The sequence below is a fragment of the Vanderwaltozyma polyspora genome, genomic scaffold (genome assembly GCF_000150035.1).
Source record: "Vanderwaltozyma polyspora DSM 70294 KpolScaffold378 genomic scaffold, whole genome shotgun sequence".
Lineage (NCBI taxonomy): Eukaryota > Fungi > Ascomycota > Saccharomycetes > Saccharomycetales > Saccharomycetaceae > Vanderwaltozyma > Vanderwaltozyma polyspora.
In genome coordinates, this window is record NW_001834562.1 from 1 (window position 1) to 20,988 (window position 20,988).

The following is a 20,988-nucleotide window of genomic DNA, read 5'->3' on the forward strand; positions in this document are numbered from 1 at the left end:
CCAAATTAACTATACAACTATATAATAATTAAAACTTACCAAATACTGGTCAAATAAGACATCACAGATAGACAGTATAATAAGGCCTCCACCGATTGTTCACAATAAAATGCTTGATTCAAATTGTAATCTATATTTACTTAAATAAAAGTGATTTAAGTGACATTAACGTTTTCTAAGACATGCCAAAGCAAAAGGATACCAACCACCAATTTAGTCACAATTGTAGTTTTAAGAAGGGGTAAATTATTATATTATACAGCTCTCCATTTAAATGCATCTTATAACTACATTGTATTCATGTGCTAGTGTATTAACCCTTCACTTTGACATATTTTATATTTAAATATTATAAAATTTATAAATACTTAATAATAGATTGGTATTCTAAAATATGTTTTGATCACTACTCATTTCAATACTAAATAAGATATAACAATATATGTATTTTAACAATAATATCTTTAATGCATAGAAAGAAAGAGCTCAGATGGTATATAGACAGTTGAATATTTATAAATATCGTATTGATTTCACACAAAAAAATAATAGAAACATTGAGCACAAACTATTTAACCCAAAATCGAATTCTATTTGATTTTTTAACTTATTTAACATTATCAAGTTCATAAAATGTTATACACTAGTATATGTCGACTCAGATTCGAAACTGAGAAGGAGTAATTAACAGTTTCGAGGTTGTAATTCATTATTATAAGCTATATAATTGGGACACTAATCTTTGTATTATATTATACAGTATTAAATAAATATTAGATAGACGGTAGGAATAGTCTCATTAAGATAGAAAACCATCTCTCTATATAGCATAACCATTTCTTCTAATTTTTCTAATTAGTTGCTGATTATGCCTCTAATGTTAAACATCTTCCAAAACACAACAGTCAATACCAACTAATAGTATAGGTTCCGAAGAGTGATTGTTTCTTGAAATAAGTTCAATTGGTTATATCACTTTCACATTTCGAATATTCATATTATTAATAATCGTGATATAAATCTATTAAATAATGTTCTAATATTTATTGTCTATAAACAAAGGTATGGACTTTATTTTCAAAATCCAATGTAATTATTTGATTGGTTAATAGATTAAGTTTTGTGAATAACATGGGAGTTACAAGTTCATATTTCATATTCTAGAAGAGTTGGTACTCCCCTATCAAATACAATATTCTAATATCCATCATAATATCACCATATATTACTATATAGTCTAATATACTACACGGCATATTCATAACCAAATAATCCATACATATTAGAGCTCCACCTAGATTATAATACAATGTGACATTTATCAATCTTACCTCCACAACCAACCTCTCCCTCCAACATCTAATATTCCGTCATTTAACATTTATTGATACATTTGTATTTTTCCAATTCCAATTTTATTACCACTTCCATCCAAAAAAGAATATTTTTATAAAAGAGAACTTTAAAACATACTTATATTTCAATGTGCTGACTGTTTGATACCGAAATTAATCACTGGCTTTAATATCAGGCAAATTAGTATAATATTTTAATCAATTGTGGTAAGGTAAAATAAATATTTCAAATCTGAAATATAATACGAATATTACTTCAACACTAACTTGGGAAGGAAGTAAATTCAACTTGATCCATTTAATTTAAACTGTTAATTCAATTATGAAGAAAAAACCATTTGGATGCTATAAATTACATTAACAGAAATTAAAAATATTTTCAGTTTGCAATAATATCTCATTGGTGATGCAATTCGAATTCAGGTTTTCGACATTTTTCTAAAATAAAACAATTGTTTAGAAGTAATTGTAACATTGATATATGTTAACACAGACTTAATCTAATAACTTGGAACTGTTCAATATGCAGCAAATACTTACACTTCAACTTATCAAAGGGTATATATTTCTCTCGAATACTAAATCTTCAATATCAATCCCATGTCTTCCTAGCATCCCAGGATCCGGCTGCTAATGTGTCTATATCTGCCACAAGGAATTTACTTGCAAAATTGTAACTCTAGTTTAGACACTAACTCTTAAATGTTGACGCAGGTTCGAAACTGAGAAGGAGTAATTTTCAGTTTTAAGATTATTATTAATTTGAGTATTAATTATTCAAAGCTATATGGTTGGGAAGCTAATCCTTGATTACTTTATATAGTGTTATATAAGGACTAGATAAAGGGTAGGAATAGTTTCATTTATCTTGAATACTATCTTTTTATATAGCTTAAGGATAGCATCTAATTATTCTAATTAGATGCTGGTTTGCTGGTTTGGTTCCTAATGCTAACCATATTTCAACACACTGTTGTTGGAATATGGTTAGCATAAGAAGCATAAGTCACACTAGCAAAGCCACGCGAGCTAGCTCAGGCTTCATCTAATTTAATTAATTAGATAAAACACTAAGTTATATAAAGGGATAGGTTTCTATCTTAATGAAACTATTGCTGGTCTTTATCTAATCTTTGTATAATACCATATAATATAATCAAGGATTAGCTACCCAAAGATATAGTCTAACAATTGGTCAACACATGAACAATGATAGCTTTGAAACTGCCAACAGCACTTTCTCAGTTTGGAATCTGCGTCAACAACTGTAACTTGTATTATATTAAAAAGAACCAAAAATATTTTTTTAACTTGATTTGTGCATATTTTTATATAAGACATATTTGCTCTAGAACCAGTATTTAAATTTTAATTAAGCCAATTAAGGTGGATTATTGGATAGTATATTACAAATAACACCTACTGTTTCTTTCATCTTGTTCAATTTATGAATTTTGAAGCTATATTTTACGATATAAATATCATTTGTGTGGGTAATCAATCTCAACTTTACCAGTATACATCGATACTACAGACATATGTATACTAACATATTAAATAATTAAACCTTTTTTTTTTCAGATTTTTAAAAATTTATCAATAGAAGACCAATCTATTATTATTGCGTACTATCTCTTCAATAAGTATATCTTTTGTAAACTTTGAATTCGAAATCATAGTCAAATCATTATTGAAAACAAATATCAATCAAAAAAAAATGATTTTTTGGGTACCATTCTTTGTCCAGCATACCCACTTAGTAGTAATGGTTTTTTAAGAACTACTTAATTGAAAAATATAGAAATTATCTAGCCACTAAAAATTGATACTTTTAACACTTGATTAACTTAGTTATAAAATAAATGTTATATATATATATAGATATATGTAATCTCACTATTATATTGTTATCTTAGATCATAATAAAATTCATAAGAGCATACCCATGATTAATACACCGAAAAATGTATATATAGAATTAGTCACTTTCATGTTACTACCTGAACCTTCATACGTGGAAACAGATGCAGTGGATTCAGAAGAAGCCAAAGAAGTTGATTCAGAGCTATAATATGAGTCAGTAGAACTTTCTAAATCATTACTTGCATCACTTGAAGAGTTTAATATGGTTGTGCTTATTGCATTATATGATGAAATAGTAGTTGTAGAGCTTATTACATCGGATTGTGATTGTGAAGTATTGTGTAATATTGATGAACTGACATCTGTTGGACTAGAAAGAATACCGGTAAGAATTGTGGATGGTGTGTGGGATATATCATCAGTTACAGGATTTGTTTCAACTAGGTCAGAAATAATAAACGAAGACACACCATCGCTAATTGATGAAGCATATATTATACTAGTATGACCTTCAGTATCAGTAACAGTAATAACAGATGTGTCTACTTGGGTAGCAGTTGTGCTTTCGCATGGAACTGTTGTGGTAATGGTTGTAATGTGGCCTTCAGTATCAGTAACAGTAATCACAGATGTGTCTACTTGGGTAGCAGTTGTGCTTTCGCATGGAACTGTTGTGGTAATGGTTGTAATGTGGCCTTCAGTATCAGTAACAGTAATAACAGATGTGTCTACTTGGGTAGCAGTTGTGCTTTCGCATGGAACTGTTGTGGTAATGGTTGTAATGTGGCCTTCAGTATCAGTAACAGTAATCACAGATGTGTCTACTTGGGTAGCAGTTGTGCTTTCGCATGGAACTGTTGTGGTAATGGTTGTAATGTGGCCTTCAGTATCAGTAACAGTAATAACAGATGTGTCTACTTGGGTAGCAGTTGTGCTTTCGCATGGAACTGTTGTGGTGATGGTTGTAATGTGGCCTTCAGTATCAGTAACAGTAATAACAGATGTGACTACTTCATTACCGACTGTAGACAATGGTAATTCGCTTGTAGCAGACAGGTAATTATCCATTAATGATGATGTTTCGACAACTACACCTTCACTAGATGAAGTTTCAACAATGGCAGCTTCAGTAGATGATGTTTCGACAACTACACCTTCACTAGATGAAGTTTCAACAATGGCAGCTTCAGTAGATGATGTTTCGACAACTACACCTTCAGTAGATGAAGTTTCAACAATGACACCTTCAGTGGATGAAGTTTCAACAATGGCAGCTTCAGTGGATGATGTTTCAACAATGACAGCTTCACTAGATGAAGTTTCGACAATGGCAGCTTCACTAGATGATGTTTCGACAATGGCAGCTTCACTAGATGATGTTTCAACAACTACACCTTCAGTAAATGAAGTTTCAACAATGACACCTTCAGTGGATGATGTTTCAACAATGGCAGCTTCAGTGGATGAAGTTTCGACAACTACACCTTCAGTAGATGAAGTTTCGACAATGGCACCTTCACTAGATGATGTTTCGACAATGGCACCTTCACTAGATGATGTTTCGACAACGGCAGCTTCACTAGATGATGTTTCGACAACTACACCTTCAGTAGATGAAGTTTCGACAATGGCAGCTTCACTAGATGATGTTTCGACAACTACACCTTCAGTAGATGATGTTTCGACAACTACACCTTCACTAGATGAAGTTTCAACAATGACACCTTCAGTGGATGAAGTTTCAACAATGACACCTTCAGTGGATGATGTTTCAACAATGACAGCTTCACTAGATGATGTTTCAACAATGGCAGCTTTACTAGATGAAGTTTCGACAATGGCAGCTTCACTAGATGATGTTTCGACAATGGCAGCTTCACTAGATGAAGTTTCAACAATGGCAGCTTCACTAGATGATGTTTCGACAACTACACCTTCAGTAGATGAAGTTTCGACAATGGCAGCTTCACTAGATGATGTTTCGACAACTACACCTTCAGTAGATGATGTTTCGACAACTACACCTTCACTAGATGAAGTTTCAACAATGACACCTTCAGTGGATGATGTTTCAACAATGACAGCTTCACTAGATGATGTTTCAACAATGGCAGCTTTACTAGATGAAGTTTCGACAATGGCAGCTTCACTAGATGATGTTTCGACAATGGCACCTTCACTAGATGATGTTTCGACAATGGCACCTTCACTAGATGAAGTTTCAACAATGGCAGCTTCACTAGATGATGTTTCGACAATGGCAGCTTCACTAGATGAAGTTTCAACAATGGCAGCTTCACTAGATGAAGTTTCAACAATGACACCTTCAGTGGATGAAGTTTCAACAATGGCAGCTTCAGTGGATGATGTTTCAACAATGACAGCTTCACTAGATGATGTTTCAACAATGACAGCTTTACTAGATGAAGTTTCGACAATGGCAGCTTCACTAGATGATGTTTCGACAATGGCACCTTCACTAGATGATGTTTCGACAATGGCACCTTCACTAGATGAAGTTTCAACAATGGCAGCTTCACTAGATGAAGTTTCGACAATGGCAGCTTCACTAGATGATGTTTCGACAATGGCAGCTTCAGTAGATGATGTTTCGACAACTACACCTTCACTAGATGAAGTTTCGACAATGGCAGCTTCACTAGATGATGTTTCGACAATGGCACCTTCACTAGATGATGTTTCGACAATGGCAGCTTCACTAGATGATGTTTCGACAATGGCAGCTTCAGTAGATGATGTTTCGACAATGGCAGCTTCACTAGATGATGTTTCGACAATGGCAGCTTCAGTAGATGATGTTTCGACAACTACACCTTCACTAGATGAAGTTTCAACAATGGCAGCTTCACTAGATGAAGTTTCAACAACTACACCTTCAGTGGATGATGGGAACCTTGTTGTTAAACTGACATCGGCATTTATTGATTGATAGATTGACACCGAAGTTGTAAATTCTTCACAACTTGCAATTGATGTAACTGCAGATGGCATTGTGTATTCACTTGATAAAGCTGGACCACTAATGACAGAAACAGAAGTTGTTAGAGTTTCTAATGGAGGAGTAGAAATAGTTCTTGATGTACTTGGTGTATTACTTTCAACAATAGAACTCAAATCTAAAATAGAAGACTCAATAGCACTACCAAAAGAAGTAATTGGTAATGTACTAATGATATCAATAGACGACTGAACTAATGAATATGAAGAATTAGAATATAAAACAGAACTCGAAGGAGTTACAACAAATGAACTTGAAATAACAAAAGAGTCAACTGCAGAAGAAGAGTCAACACCAGATGATGAGACAGCTACTGAAGAGGATTCGACAGTAGAAGAGGATTCAACACCAGATGATGAGACAGCTACTGAAGAGGATTCGACAGTAGAAGAGGATTCAACACCAGATGATGAGACGGCTACTGAAGAGGATTCGATAGCAGAAGAGGATTCAACACCAGATGATGAGACGGCTACTGAAGAGGATTCAACACCAGATGATGAGACAGCTACTGAAGAGGATTCGACAGCAGAAGAGGATTCAACAGCGGAAGAGGATTCGACAGCAGAAGAGGATTCAACACCAGATGAAGAGACACCTACTGAAGAAGATTCGACAGTAGAAGAGGATTCAACACCAGATGATGAGACAACTACTGAAGAGGATTCGATAGCAGAAGAGGATTCAACACCAGATGATGATCTAGCGGCTGAAGAGGATTCGACAGCAGAAGAGGATTCAACACCAGATGATGAGACAGCGGCTGAAGAGGATTCGACAGCAGAAGAGGATTCAACACCAGATGATGAGACACCTACTGAAGAGGATTCAACAGCGGATGATGAGACAGCTACTGAAGAGGATTCGACAGCAGAAGAGGATTCAACAGCAGATGATGAGACACCTACTGAAGAGGATTCGACAGCGGATGATGAGACACCTACTGAAGAGGATTCGACAGCAGAAGAGGATTCAACACCAGATGATGAGACACCTACTGAAGAGGATTCGACAGCGGATGATGAGATAGCTACTGAAGAGGATTCGATAGCAGAAGAGGATTCAACACCAGATGATGATCTAGCGGCTGAAGATGATTCGACAGCAGAAGAGGATTCAACACCAGATGATGAGACAGCGGCTGAAGAGGATTCGACAGCAGAAAAGGATTCAACAGCGGAAGAGGATTCGACAGCAGAAGAGGATTCAACACCAGATGATGAGACAGCTACTGAAGAGGATTCGACAGCAGAAGAGGATTCAACAGCGGATGATGAGACAGCTACTGAAGAGGATTCGACAGCAGAAGAGGATTCAACACCAGATGATGAGACACCTACTGAAGAGGATTCGACAGCGGATGATGAGACAGCTACTGAAGAGGATTCGACAGCTGAAGAAGGATTCAACAGCGGAAGAGGATTCGACAGCAGAAGAGGATTCACACCAGATGATGAGACAGCGGCTGAAGAGGATTCGACAGCAGAAGAGGATTCAACAGCGGATGATGAGACAGCTACTGAAGAGGATTCGACAGCAGAAGAGGATTCAACACCAGATGATGAGACAGCTACTGAAGAGGATTCGACAGCAGAAGAGGATTCAACACCAGATGATGAGACGGCTACTGAAGAGGATTCGACAGCAGAAGAGGATTCAACAGCGGATGATGAGACAGCTACTGAAGAGGATTCGACAGCAGAAGAGGCTTCAACACCAGATGATGAGAAAGCGGCTGAAGAGGATTCGACAGCAGAAGAGGATTCAACAACGGATGATGAGACAGCTACTGAAGAGGATTCGACAGCAGAAGAGGATTCAACACCAGATGAAGAGACACCTACTGAAGAAGATTCGACAGTAGAAGAGGATTCAACACCAGATGATGAGACAACTACTGAAGAGGATTCGATAGCAGAAGAGGATTCAACACCAGATGATGATCTAGCGGCTGAAGAGGATTCGACAGCAGAAGAGGATTCAACACCAGATGATGAGACAGCTACTGAAGAGGATTCGACAGCAGAAGAGGATTCAACACCAGATGATGAGACGGCTACTGAAGAGGATTCGACAGCAGAAGAGGATTCAACACCAGATGATGAGACAGCTACTGAAGAAGATTCGACAGCAGAAGAGGATTCAACACCAGATGATGAGACGGCTACTGAAGAAGATTCGATAGCAGAAGAGGATTCAACACCAGATGATGAGACGGCTACTGAAGAGGATTCGACAGCAGAAGAGGATTCAACACCAGATGATGAGACAGCTACTGAAGAAGATTCGACAGCAGAAGAGGATTCAACACCAGATGATGAGACAGCTACTGAAGATGATTCGACAGCAGAAGAGGATTCAACACCAGATGATGAGACAGCTACTGAAGAGGATTCGACAGCAGAAGAGGATTCAACACCAGATGATGAGACAGCTACTGAAGAGGATTCGACAGCAGAAGAGGATTCAACACCAGATGATGAGACAGCTACTGAAGAGGATTCGACAGCAGAAGAGGATTCAACACCAGATGATGAGACAGCTACTGAAGAAGATTCGACAGTAGAAGAGGATTCAACACCAGATGATGAGACACCTACTGAAGAGGATTCGACAGCAGAAGAGGATTCAACACCAGATGAAGAGACGGCTACTGAAGAGGATTCGACAGCAGAAGAGGATTCAACACCAGATGATGAGACAGCTACTGAAGAAGATTCGACAGTAGAAGAGGATTCAACACCAGATGATGAGACAGCTACTGAAGATGATTCGACAGCAGAAGAGGATTCAACACCAGATGATGATCTAGCGGCTGAAAAGGATTCGACAGCAGAAGAGGATTCAACACCAGATGATGAGACACCTACTGAAGAGGATTCGACAGCAGAAGAGGATTCGACAGCGGAAGAAGATTCGACTACAGAAGAAGATTCAACAGCACTTGACGATCTTAGACTGTAACTACTAAATCCTGTACTAGAACCAAACGCAGAAGCCGATCTAGAAGCTCAAGATGATTCAGATGAAGATTCAACACCAGATGATGAGACGGCTACTGAAGATGATTCGACAGCAGAAGAGGATTTAACAGCGGATGATGAGACGGCTACTGAAGGGGATTCGACAGTAGAAGAGGATTCAACACCAGATGATGAGACAGCTACTGAAGAGGATTCGATAGCAGAAGAGGATTCAACACCAGATGATGATCTAGCGGCTGAAGAGGATTCGACAGCAGAAGAGGATTCAACACCAGATGATGAGACGGCTACTGAAGAGGATTCGACAGTAGAAGAGGATTCAACACTAGATGATGAGATAGATAATGAAGAGGATTCGACAGCAGAAGAGGATTCAACACCAGATGATGATCTAGCGGCTGAAGAGGATTCGAAAGCAGAAGAGGATTCAACGCCAGATGATGAGACACCTACTGAAGAGGATTCGACAGCAGAAGAGGATTCGACAGCGGAAGAAGATTCGACAACAGAAGAAGATTCAACAGCACTTGACGATCTTAGACTGTAACTACTAAATCCTGTACTAGAACCAAACGCAGAAGCAGATCTAGAAGCTAAAGATGATTCAGATGAAGATTCAACACCAGATGATGAGACAACTACTGAAGAAGATTCGATAGCAGAAGAGGATTCAATGCCAGATGATGATATAGCGGCTGAAGAGGATTCGACAGTAGAAGAGGATTCAACACCAGATGATGAGACAGCTACTGAAGAGGATTCGACAGTAGAAGAGGATTCAACAGCGGAAGAAGATTCGACAACAGAAGAAGATTCAACAGCATTTGACGATCTTAGACTGTAACTACTAAATCCTGTACTAGAACCAAACGCAGAAGCAGATCTAGAAGCTAAAGATGATTCAGATGAAGATTCAACACCAGATGATGAGACGGCTACTGAAGAGGATTCGACAGCAGAAGAGGATTCAACACCAGATGATGAGACAGCTACTGAAGAGGATTCGACAGCAGAAGAGGATTCAACACCAGATGATGAGACGGCTACTGAAGAGGATTCGACAGTAGAAGAGGATTCAACACCAGATGATGAGACAGCTACTGAAGAGGATTCGACAGCAGAAGTGGATTCAACACCAGATGACGAGATAGCTACTGAAGAGGATTCGACAGCAGAAGAGGATTCGACAGCGGAAGAAGATTCGACAACAGAAGAAGATTCAACAGCACTTGACGATCTTAGACTGTAACTACTAAATCCTGTACTAGAACCAAACGCAGAAGCAGATCTAGAAGCTAAAGATGATTCAGATGAAGATTCAACACCAGATGATGAGACAACTACTGAAGAAGATTCGATAGCAGAAGAGGATTCAATGCCAGATGATGATATAGCGGCTGAAGAGGATTCGACAGTAGAAGAGGATTCAACACCAGATGATGAGACAGCTACTGAAGAGGATTCGACAGTAGAAGAGGATTCAACACCAGATGATGAGATAGCTACTGAAGATGATTCGACAGTAGAAGAGGATTCAACACCAGATGATGAGACGGCTACTGAAGATGAATCGACAGCAGAAGAGGATTCAACACCAGATGATGAGACGGCTACTGAAGAGGATTCGACAGCAGAAGAGGATTCAACACCAGATGATGAGACAGCTACTGAAGAAGATTCGACAGCAGAAGAGGATTCAACACCAGATGATGAGACGGCTACTGAAGAGGATTCGACAGCAGAAGAGGATTCAACACCAGATGATGAGACGGCTACTGAAGATGATTCGACAGCAGAAGAGGATTCAACACCAGATGATGAGACAGCTACTGAAGAAGATTCGATAGCTGAAGAGGATTCAACACCAGATGATGAGACAGCTACTGAAGAGGATTCGATAGCAGAAGAGGATTCAACACCAGATGATGATCTAGCGGCTGAAGAGGATTCGACAGCAGAAGAGGATTCAACACCAGATGATGAGACGGCTACTGAAGAGGATTCGACAGTAGAAGAGGATTCAACACTAGATGATGAGATAGATAATGAAGAGGATTCGACAGCAGAAGAGGATTCAACACCAGATGATGATCTAGCGGCTGAAGAGGATTCGAAAGCAGAAGAGGATTCAACGCCAGATGATGAGACACCTACTGAAGAGGATTCGACAGCAGAAGAGGATTCGACAGCGGAAGAAGATTCGACAACAGAAGAAGATTCAACAGCACTTGACGATCTTAGACTGTAACTACTAAATCCTGTACTAGAACCAAACGCAGAATCAGATCTAGAAGCTAAAGATGATTCAGATGAAGATTCAACACCAGATGATGAGACGGCTACTGAAGATGATTCGACAGTAGAAGAGGATTCAACACCAGATGATGAGACAGCTACTGAAGAGGATTCGACAGCAGAAGAGGATTCAACAGCGGATGATGAGACAGCTACTGAAGAGGATTCGACAGCAGAAGAGGATTCGACAGCGGAAGAAGATTCGACAACAGAAGAAGATTCAACAGCATTTGACGATCTTAGACTGTAACTACTAAATCCTGTACTAGAACCAAACGCAGAAGCAGATCTAGAAGCTAAAGATGATTCAGATGAAGATTCAACACCAGATGATGAGACGGCTACTGAAGAGGATTCGACAGCAGAAGAGGATTCAACACCAGATGATGAGACAGCTACTGAAGAGGATTCGACAGCAGAAGAGGATTCAACACCAGATGATGAGACAGCTACTGAAGAAGATTCGATAGCAGAAGAGGATTCAACACCAGATGATGATCTAGCGGCTGAAGAGGATTCGACAGCAGAAGAGGATTCAACACCAGATGATGAGACAGCTACTGAAGAGGATTCGACAGCAGAAGAGGATTCAACACCAGATGATGAGACGGCTACTGAAGAGGATTCGACAGCAGAAGAGGATTCAACATCAGATGATGAGACGGCAGCTGATGAGGATTCGACAGCAGAAGTGGATTCAACACCAGATGATGAGACAGCTACTGAAGAGGATTCGACAGCAGAAGTGGATTCAACACCAGATGACGAGACAGCTACTGAAGATGATTCGACAGCAGAAGAGGATTCAACACCAGATGATGAGACAGCTACTGAAGAGGATTCGACAGCAGAAGAGGATTCGACAGCGGAAGAAGATTCGACAACAGAAGAAGATTCAACAGCACTTGACGATCTTAGACTGTAACTACTAAATCCTGTACTAGAACCAAACGCAGAAGCCGATCTAGAAGCTAAAGATGATTCAGATGAAGATTCAACACCAGATGATGAGACGGCTACTGAAGATGATTCGACAGCAGAAGAGGATTTAACAGCGGATGATGAGACGGCTACTGAAGGGGATTCGACAGTAGAAGAGGATTCAACAGCAGATGAAGAGACACCTACTGAAGAGGATTCGACAGCAGAAGAGGATTCAACACCAGATGAAGAGACGGCTACTGAAGAGGATTCGACAGCAGAAGAGGATTCAACACCAGATGATGAGACAGCTACTGAAGATGACTCGACAGCAGAAGAGGATTCAACACCAGATGATGAGACAGCTACTGAAGAGGATTCGATAACAGAAGAGGATTCAACACCAGATGATGATCTAGCGGCTGATGAGGATTCGACAGCAGAAGAGGATTCAACACCAGATGATGAGACAGCTACTGAAGAGGATTCGACAGCAGAAGAGGATTCAACACCAGATGATGATCTAGCGGCTGAAGAGGATTCGACAGCAGAAGAGGATTCGACAGCGGAAGAAGATTCGACAACAGAAGAAGATTCAACAGCACTTGACGATCTTAGACTGTAACTACTAAATCCTGTACTAGAACCAAACGCAGAAGCAGATCTAGAAGCTAAAGATGATTCAGATGAAGATTCAACACCAGATGATGAGACAACTACTGAAGAAGATTCGATAGCAGAAGAGGATTCAACACCAGATGATGAGACAGCTACTGAAGAGGATTCGACAGTAGAAGAGGATTCAACACCAGATGATGAGATAGCTACTGAAGATGATTCGACAGTAGAAGAGGATTCAACACCAGATGATGAGACGGCTACTGAAGATGAATCGACAGCAGAAGAGGATTCAACACCAGATGATGAGACGGCTACTGAAGAGGATTCGACAGCAGAAGAGGATTCAACACCAGATGATGAGACAGCTACTGAAGAAGATTCGACAGCAGAAGAGGATTCAACACCAGATGATGAGACGGCTACTGAAGAGGATTCGACAGCAGAAGAGGATTCAACACCAGATGATGAGACACCTACTGAAGAGGATTCGACAGCAAAAGAGGATTCAACGCCAGATGATGAGACACCTACTGAAGAGGATTCGACAGCAGAAGAGGATTCGACAGCGGAAGAAGATTCGACAACAGAAGAAGATTCAACAGCACTTGACGATCTTAGACTGTAACTACTAAATCCTGTACTAGAACCAAACGCAGAAGCCGATCTAGAAGCTAAAGATGATTCAGATGAAGATTCAACACCAGATGATGAGACGGCTACTGAAGATGATTCGACAGCAGAAGAGGATTTAACAGCGGATGATGAGACGGCTACTGAAGGGGATTCGACAGTAGAAGAGGATTCAACAGCAGATGAAGAGACACCTACTGAAGAGGATTCGACAGCAGAAGAGGATTCAACACCAGATGAAGAGACGGCTACTGAAGAGGATTCGACAGCAGAAGAGGATTCAACACCAGATGATGAGACAGCTACTGAAGATGACTCGACAGCAGAAGAGGATTCAACACCAGATGATGAGACAGCTACTGAAGAGGATTCGATAACAGAAGAGGATTCAACACCAGATGATGATCTAGCGGCTGAAGAGGATTCGACAGCAGAAGAGGATTCAACACCAGATGATGAGACGGCTACTGAAGAGGATTCGACAGCAGAAGAGGATTCAACACCAGATGATGAGACAGCTACTGAAGAAGATTCGACAGTAGAAGAGGATTCAACACCAGATGATGAGACATCTACTGAAGAGGATTCGACAGCAGAAGAGGATTCAACACCAGATGATGAGACAGCTACTGAAGAAGATTCGACAGCAGAAGAGGATTCAACACCAGATGATGATCTAGCGGCTGAAGAGGATTCGACAGCAGAAGAGGATTCAACACCAGATGATGAGACGGCTACTGAAGAGGATTCGACAGCAGAAGAGGATTCGACACCAGATGATGAGACAGCTACTGAAGAGGATTCGACAGCAGAAGAGGATTCAACACGAGATGATGATCTAGCGGCTGAAGATGATTCGACAGCAGAAGAGGATTCAACAGCGGATGATGAGACGGCTACTGAAGAGGATTCGACAGCAGAAGAGGATTCAACACCAGATGATGAGACGGCTACTGAAGAGGATTCGACAGCAGAAGAGGATTCAACACCAGATGATGAGACAGCTACTGAAGAGGATTCGACAGCAGAAGAGGATTCAACACCAGATGATGAGACAGCTACTGAAGAGGATTCGATAGCAGAAGAGGATTCAACACCAGATGATGATCTAGCGGCTGAAGAGGATTCGACAGCAGAAGAGGATTCAACACCAGATGATGAGACAGCTACTGAAGAAGATTCGACAGCAGAAGAGGATTCAACACCAGATGATGAGACAGCTACTGAAGAGGATTCGACAGCAGAAGAGGATTCAACACGAGATGATGATCTAGCGGCTGAAGAGGATTCGACAGCAGAAGAGGATTCAACACCAGATGATGAGACAGCTACTGAAGATGATTCGACAGCAGAAGAGGATTCAACACCAGATGATGAGACAGCTACTGAAGATGATTCGACAGCAGAAGAGGATTCAACACCAGATGATGAGACAGCTACTGAAGAAGATTCGACAGCAGAAGAGGATTCAACACCAGATGATGAGATAGCTACTGAAGAGGATTCGACAGTAGAAGAGGATTCAACACCAGATGATGAGACACCTACTGAAGAGGATTCGACAGCAGAAGAGGATTCAACACCAGATGATGAGACAACTACTGAAGAGGATTCGACAGCAGAAGAGGATTCAACAGCACTTGATGATCTTACACTGTAACTACTAAATCCTGTACTAGAACCAAACGCAGAAGCCGATCTAGAAGCTAAAGATGATTCAGATGAAGATTCAACACCAGATGATGAGACAGCTACTGAAGAGGATTCGACAGCAGAAGAGGATTCAACACCAGATGATGAGATAGCTACTGAAGAGGATTCGACAGTAGAAGAGGATTCAACACCAGATGATGAGACAGCTACTGAAGATGATTCGACAGCAGAAGAGGATTCAACACCAGATGATGAGACGGCTACTGAAGAAGATTCGATAGCAGAAGAGGATTCAACACCAGATGATGAGACGGCTACTGAAGAGGATTCGACAGCAGAAGAGGATTCAACACCAGATGATGAGACGGCTACTGAAGAGGATTCGACAGCAGAAGAGGATTCAACACCAGATGATGAGACAGCTACTGAAGATGATTCGACAGCAGAAGAGGATTCAACACCAGATGATGAGACGGCTACTGAAGAGGATTCGACAGCAGAAGATGATTCAACACCAGATGATGAGACAGCTACTGAAGAAGATTCGACAGCAGAAGAGGATTCAACACCAGATGATGAGACGGCTACTGAAGAGGATTCGACAGCAGAAGAGGATTCAACACCAGATGATGAGACGGCTACTGAAGAGGATTCGACAGCAGAAGAGGATTCGACAGCGGAAGAAGATTCGACAACAGAAGAAGATTCAACAGCATTTGACGATCTTAGACTGTAACTACTAAATCCTGTACTAGAACCAAACGCAGAAGCAGATCTAGAAGCTAAAGATGATTCAGATGAAGATTCAACACCAGATGATGAGACGGCTACTGAAGAGGATTCGACAGCAGAAGAGGATTCAACACCAGATGATGAGACAGCTACTGAAGAAGATTCGATAGCAGAAGAGGATTCAACACCAGATGATGAGACGGCTACTGAAGAGGATTCGACAGCAGAAGAGGATTCGACACCAGATGATGAGACAGCTACTGAAGAGGATTCGACAGCGGAAGAAGATTCGACAACAGAAGAAGATTCAACAGCACTTGACGATCTTAGACTGTAACTACTAAATCCTGTACTAGAACCAAACGCAGAAGCAGATCTAGAAGCTAAAGATGATTCAGATGAAGATTCAACACCAGATGATGAGACGGCTACTGAAGATGATTCGACAGCAGAAGAGGATTCAACACCAGATGATGAGACAGCTACTGAAGAGGATTCGACAGCAGAAGAGGATTCAACACCAGATGATGAGACGGCTACTGAAGAGGATTCGACAGCAGAAGAGGATTCAACACCAGATGATGAGACAGCTACTGAAGAGGATTCGACAGCAGAAGAGGATTCAACACCAGATGATGAGACGGCTACTGAAGAGGATTCGACAGCAGAAGAGGATTCAACACCAGATGATGAGACGGCTACTGAAGAGGATTCGACAGCAGAAGAGGATTCAACACCAGATGATGAGATAGCTACTGAAGAGGATTCGACAGTAGAAGAGGATTCAACACCAGATGATGATCTAGCGGCTGAAGAGGATTCGACAGTAGAAGAGGATTTAACACCAGATGATGAGATAGCTACTGAAGAGGATTCGATAGCAGAAGAGGATTCAACACCAGATGATGATCTAGCGGCTGAAGATGATTCGACAGCAGAAGAGGATTCAACACCAGATGATGAGACAGCTACTGAAGAGGATTCGACAGCAGAAGAGGATTCAACACCAGATGATGAGATAGCTACTGAAGAGGATTCGACAGTAGAAGAGGATTCAACACCAGATGATGAGACACCTACTGAAGAGGATTCGACAGCAGTAGAGGATTCAACACCAGATGATGATCTAGCGGCTGAAGAGGATTCGACAGCAGAAGAGGATTCAACACCAGATGATGAGACGGCTACTGAAGAGGATTCGACAGCAGAAGAGGATTCAACACCAGATGATGAGACGGCTACTGAAGAGGATTCGACAGCAGAAGAGGATTCAACACCAGATGATGAGACGGCTACTGAAGAGGATTCGACAGCAGAAGAGGATTCAACACCAGATGATGAGACAGCTACTGAAGAGGATTCGACAGCAGAAGAGGATTCAACACCAGATGATGAGACGGCTACTGAAGAGGATTCGACAGCAGAAGAGGATTCAACACCAGATGATGAGACGGCTACTGAAGAGGATTCGACAGCAGAAGAGGATTCAACACCAGATGATGAGACAGCTACTGAAGATGATTCGACAGCAGAAGAGGATTCAACACCAGATGATGAGACAGCTACTGAAGAGGATTCGACAGCAGAAGAGGATTCAACACCAGATGATGAGACAGCTACTGAAGAAGATTCGACAGCAGAAGAGGATTCAACACCAGATGATGATCTAGCGGCTGAAGAGGATTCGACAGCAGAAGAGGATTCAACACCAGATGATGAGACGGCTACTGAAGAGGATTCGACAGCAGAAGAGGATTCAACACCAGATGATGAGACAGCTACTGAAGAGGATTCGATAACAGAAGAGGATTCAACACCAGATGATGATCTAGCGGCTGAAGAGGATTCGACAGCAGAAGAGGATTCAACACCAGATGATGAGACAGCTACTGAAGAGGATTCGACAGCAGAAGAGGATTCAACACCAGATGATGAGACAGCTACTGAAGAAGATTCGACAGCAGAAGAGGATTCAACACCAGATGATGATCTAGCGGCTGAAGAGGATTCGACAGCAGAAGAGGATTCAACACCAGATGATGAGACGGCTACTGAAGAGGATTCGACAGCAGAAGAGGATTCAACACCAGATGATGAGACAGCTACTGAAGAGGATTCGATAACAGAAGAGGATTCAACACCAGATGATGATCTAGCGGCTGAAGAGGATTCGACAGCAGAAGAGGATTCAACACCAGATGATGAGATAGCTACTGAAGATGATTCGACAGCAGAAGAGGATTCAACACCAGATGATGATCTAGCGGGTGAAGAGGATTCTCCAGTCGAAGAGGATTTAACACCAGATGATGAGATAGCTACTGAAGAGGATTCGATAGCAGATGAGGATTCAACACCAGATGATGATATAGAGGTTGAAGATGATTCGACAGCAGAAGAGGATTCAACACCAGATGATGAGACAGCTACTGAAGAGGATTCGACAGCAGAAGAGGATTCAACTCCAGATGATGAGACAGCTACTGAAGAGGATTCGATAGCAGAAGAGGATTCAACACCAGATGATGATATAGCGGCTGAAGAGGATTAGACAGCAGTAGAGGATTCAACACCAGATGATGATCTAGCGGATGAAGAGGATTCGACAGCAGAAGAGGATTCAACACCAGATGATGAGACGGCTACTGAAGAGGATTCGACAGCAGAAGAGGATTCAACACCAGATGATGAGACGGCTACTGAAGAGGATTCGACAGCAGAAGAGGATTCAACACCAGATGATGAGACGGCTACTGAAGAGGATTCGACAGCAGAAGAGGATTCAACACCAGATGATGAGACAGCTACTGAAGAGGATTCGACAGCAGAAGAGGATTCAACACCAGATGATGAGACGGCTACTGAAGAGGATTCGACAGCAGAAGAGGATTCAACACCAGATGATGAGACGGCTACTGAAGAGGATTCGACAGCAGAAGAGGATTCAACACCAGACGAATGAGACAGCTACTGAAGAAGATTCGACAGTAGAAGAGGATTCAACACCAGATGATGAGACAGCTACTGAAGAGGATTCGACAGCAGAAGAGGATTCAACACCAGATGATGAGACAGCTACTGAAGAAGATTCGACAGCAGAAGAGGATTCAACACCAGATGATGATCTAGCGGCTGAAGAGGATTCGACAGCAGAAGAGGATTCAACACCAGATGATGAGACGGCTACTGAAGAGGATTCGACAGCAGAAGAGGATTCAACACCAGATGATGAGACAGCTACTGAAGAGGATTCGATAACAGAAGAGGATTCAACACCAGATGATGATCTAGCGGCTGAAGAGGATTCGACAGCAGAAGAGGATTCAACACCAGATGATGAGATAGCTACTGAAGATGATTCGACAGCAGAAGAGGATTCAACACCAGATGATGATCTAGCTACTGAAGAGGATTCGACAGCAGAAGAGGATTCAACACCAGATGATGAGACAGCTACTGAAGAAGATTCGACAGCAGAAGAGGATTCAACAGCGGAAGAGGATTCGACAGCAGAAGAGGATTCAACACCAGATGATGAGACGGCTACTGAAGAGGATTCGACAGCAGAAGAGGATTCAACACCAGATGATGAGACAGCTACTGAAGAAGATTCGACAGTAGAAGAGGATTCAACACCAGATGATGAGACAGCTACTGAAGAGGATTCGACAGCAGAAGAGGATTCAACACCAGATGATGAGACAGCTACTGAAGAAGATTCGACAGCAGAAGAGGATTCAACACCAGATGATGATCTAGCGGCTGAAGAGGATTCGACAGCAGAAGAGGATTCAACACCAGATGATGAGACGGCTACTGAAGAGGATTCGACAGCAGAAGAGGATTCAACACCAGATGATGAGACAGCTACTGAAGAGGATTCGATAACAGAAGAGGATTCAACACCAGATGATGATCTAGCGGCTGAAGAGGATTCGACAGCAGAAGAGGATTCAACACCAGATGATGAGACAGCTACTGAAGAGGATTCGACAGCAGAAGAGGATTCAACACCAGATGATGAGACAGCTACTGAAGAGGATTCGACAGCAGAAGAGGATTCAACACCAGATGATGATCTAGCGGCTGAAGAGGATTCGACAGCAGAAGAGGATTCAACACCAGATGATGAGACGGCTACTGAAGAGGATTCGACACCAGAAGAGGATTCGACACCAGATGATGAGACAGCTACTGAAGAAGATTCGACAGCGGAAGAAGATTCGACAACAGAAGAAGATTCAACAGCACTTGACGATCTTAGACTGTAACTACTAAATCCTGTACTAGAACCAAACGCAGAAGCAGATCTAGAAGCTAAAGATGATTCAGATGAAGATTCAACACCAGATGATGAGACGGCTACTGAAGAGGATTCGACAGCAGAAGAGGATTCAACACCAGATGATGAGACAGCTACTGAAGAGGATTCGACAGCAGAAGAGGATTCAACACCAGATGATGAGACGGCTACTGAAGAGGATTCGACAGCAGAAGAGGATTCAACACCAGATGATGAGACAGCTACTGAAGAAGATTCGACAGCAGAAGAGGATTCAACACCAGATGATGAGATAGCTACTGAAGAGGATTCGACAGTAGAAGAGGATTCAACACCAGATGATGAGACACCTACTGAAGAGGATTCGACAGTAGAAGAGGATTCAACACCAGATGATGAGACGGCTACTGAAGAGGATTCGACAGCAGAAGAGGATTCAACACCAGATGATGATCTAGCGGCTGAAGAGGATTCGACAGCAGAAGAGGATTCAACACCAGATGATGAGATAGCTACTGAAGATGATTCGACAGCAGAAGAGGATTCAACACCAGATGATGAGACAGCTACTGAAGAGGATTCGACAGCAGAAGAGGATTCAACACCAGATGATGAGACAGCTACTGAAGAAGA

The 20,988-nt window shown here is 41.5% G+C and overlaps 4 protein-coding genes across 4 annotated transcripts; all 4 read left to right on the top strand.

Annotated features, from left to right (window-relative positions):
- Positions 1-4,335: 4,335 nt before the first annotated feature.
- Kpol_378p1 (uncharacterized protein) lies at positions 4,336-6,168 on the top strand (the record flags this gene model as incomplete). Its single annotated transcript, XM_001642598.1, has 1 exon — positions 4,336-6,168. The coding sequence occupies one exon, from the start codon at positions 4,336-4,338 to the stop codon at positions 6,166-6,168; it is 1,833 nt and encodes a 610-aa protein (XP_001642648.1).
- A 1,162-nt stretch (positions 6,169-7,330) lies between these two features.
- Kpol_378p2 (uncharacterized protein) lies at positions 7,331-8,101 on the top strand (the record flags this gene model as incomplete). The annotated part of the gene is made up of 1 exon (XM_001642599.1): positions 7,331-8,101. One exon carries the CDS (start codon positions 7,331-7,333, stop codon positions 8,099-8,101), a length of 771 nt encoding a protein of 256 aa, XP_001642649.1.
- A 2,495-nt stretch (positions 8,102-10,596) lies between these two features.
- On the top strand, positions 10,597-11,469 carry Kpol_378p3 (uncharacterized protein; the record flags this gene model as incomplete). The annotated part of the gene is made up of 1 exon (XM_001642600.1): positions 10,597-11,469. The coding sequence occupies one exon, from the start codon at positions 10,597-10,599 to the stop codon at positions 11,467-11,469; it is 873 nt and encodes a 290-aa protein (XP_001642650.1).
- Positions 11,470-18,664: 7,195 nt separating this feature from the next.
- Positions 18,665-20,344, top strand: Kpol_378p4 (uncharacterized protein; the record flags this gene model as incomplete). Its single annotated transcript, XM_001642601.1, has 1 exon — positions 18,665-20,344. One exon carries the CDS (start codon positions 18,665-18,667, stop codon positions 20,342-20,344), a length of 1,680 nt encoding a protein of 559 aa, XP_001642651.1.
- Between the last annotated feature and the right edge of the window lie 644 nt (positions 20,345-20,988).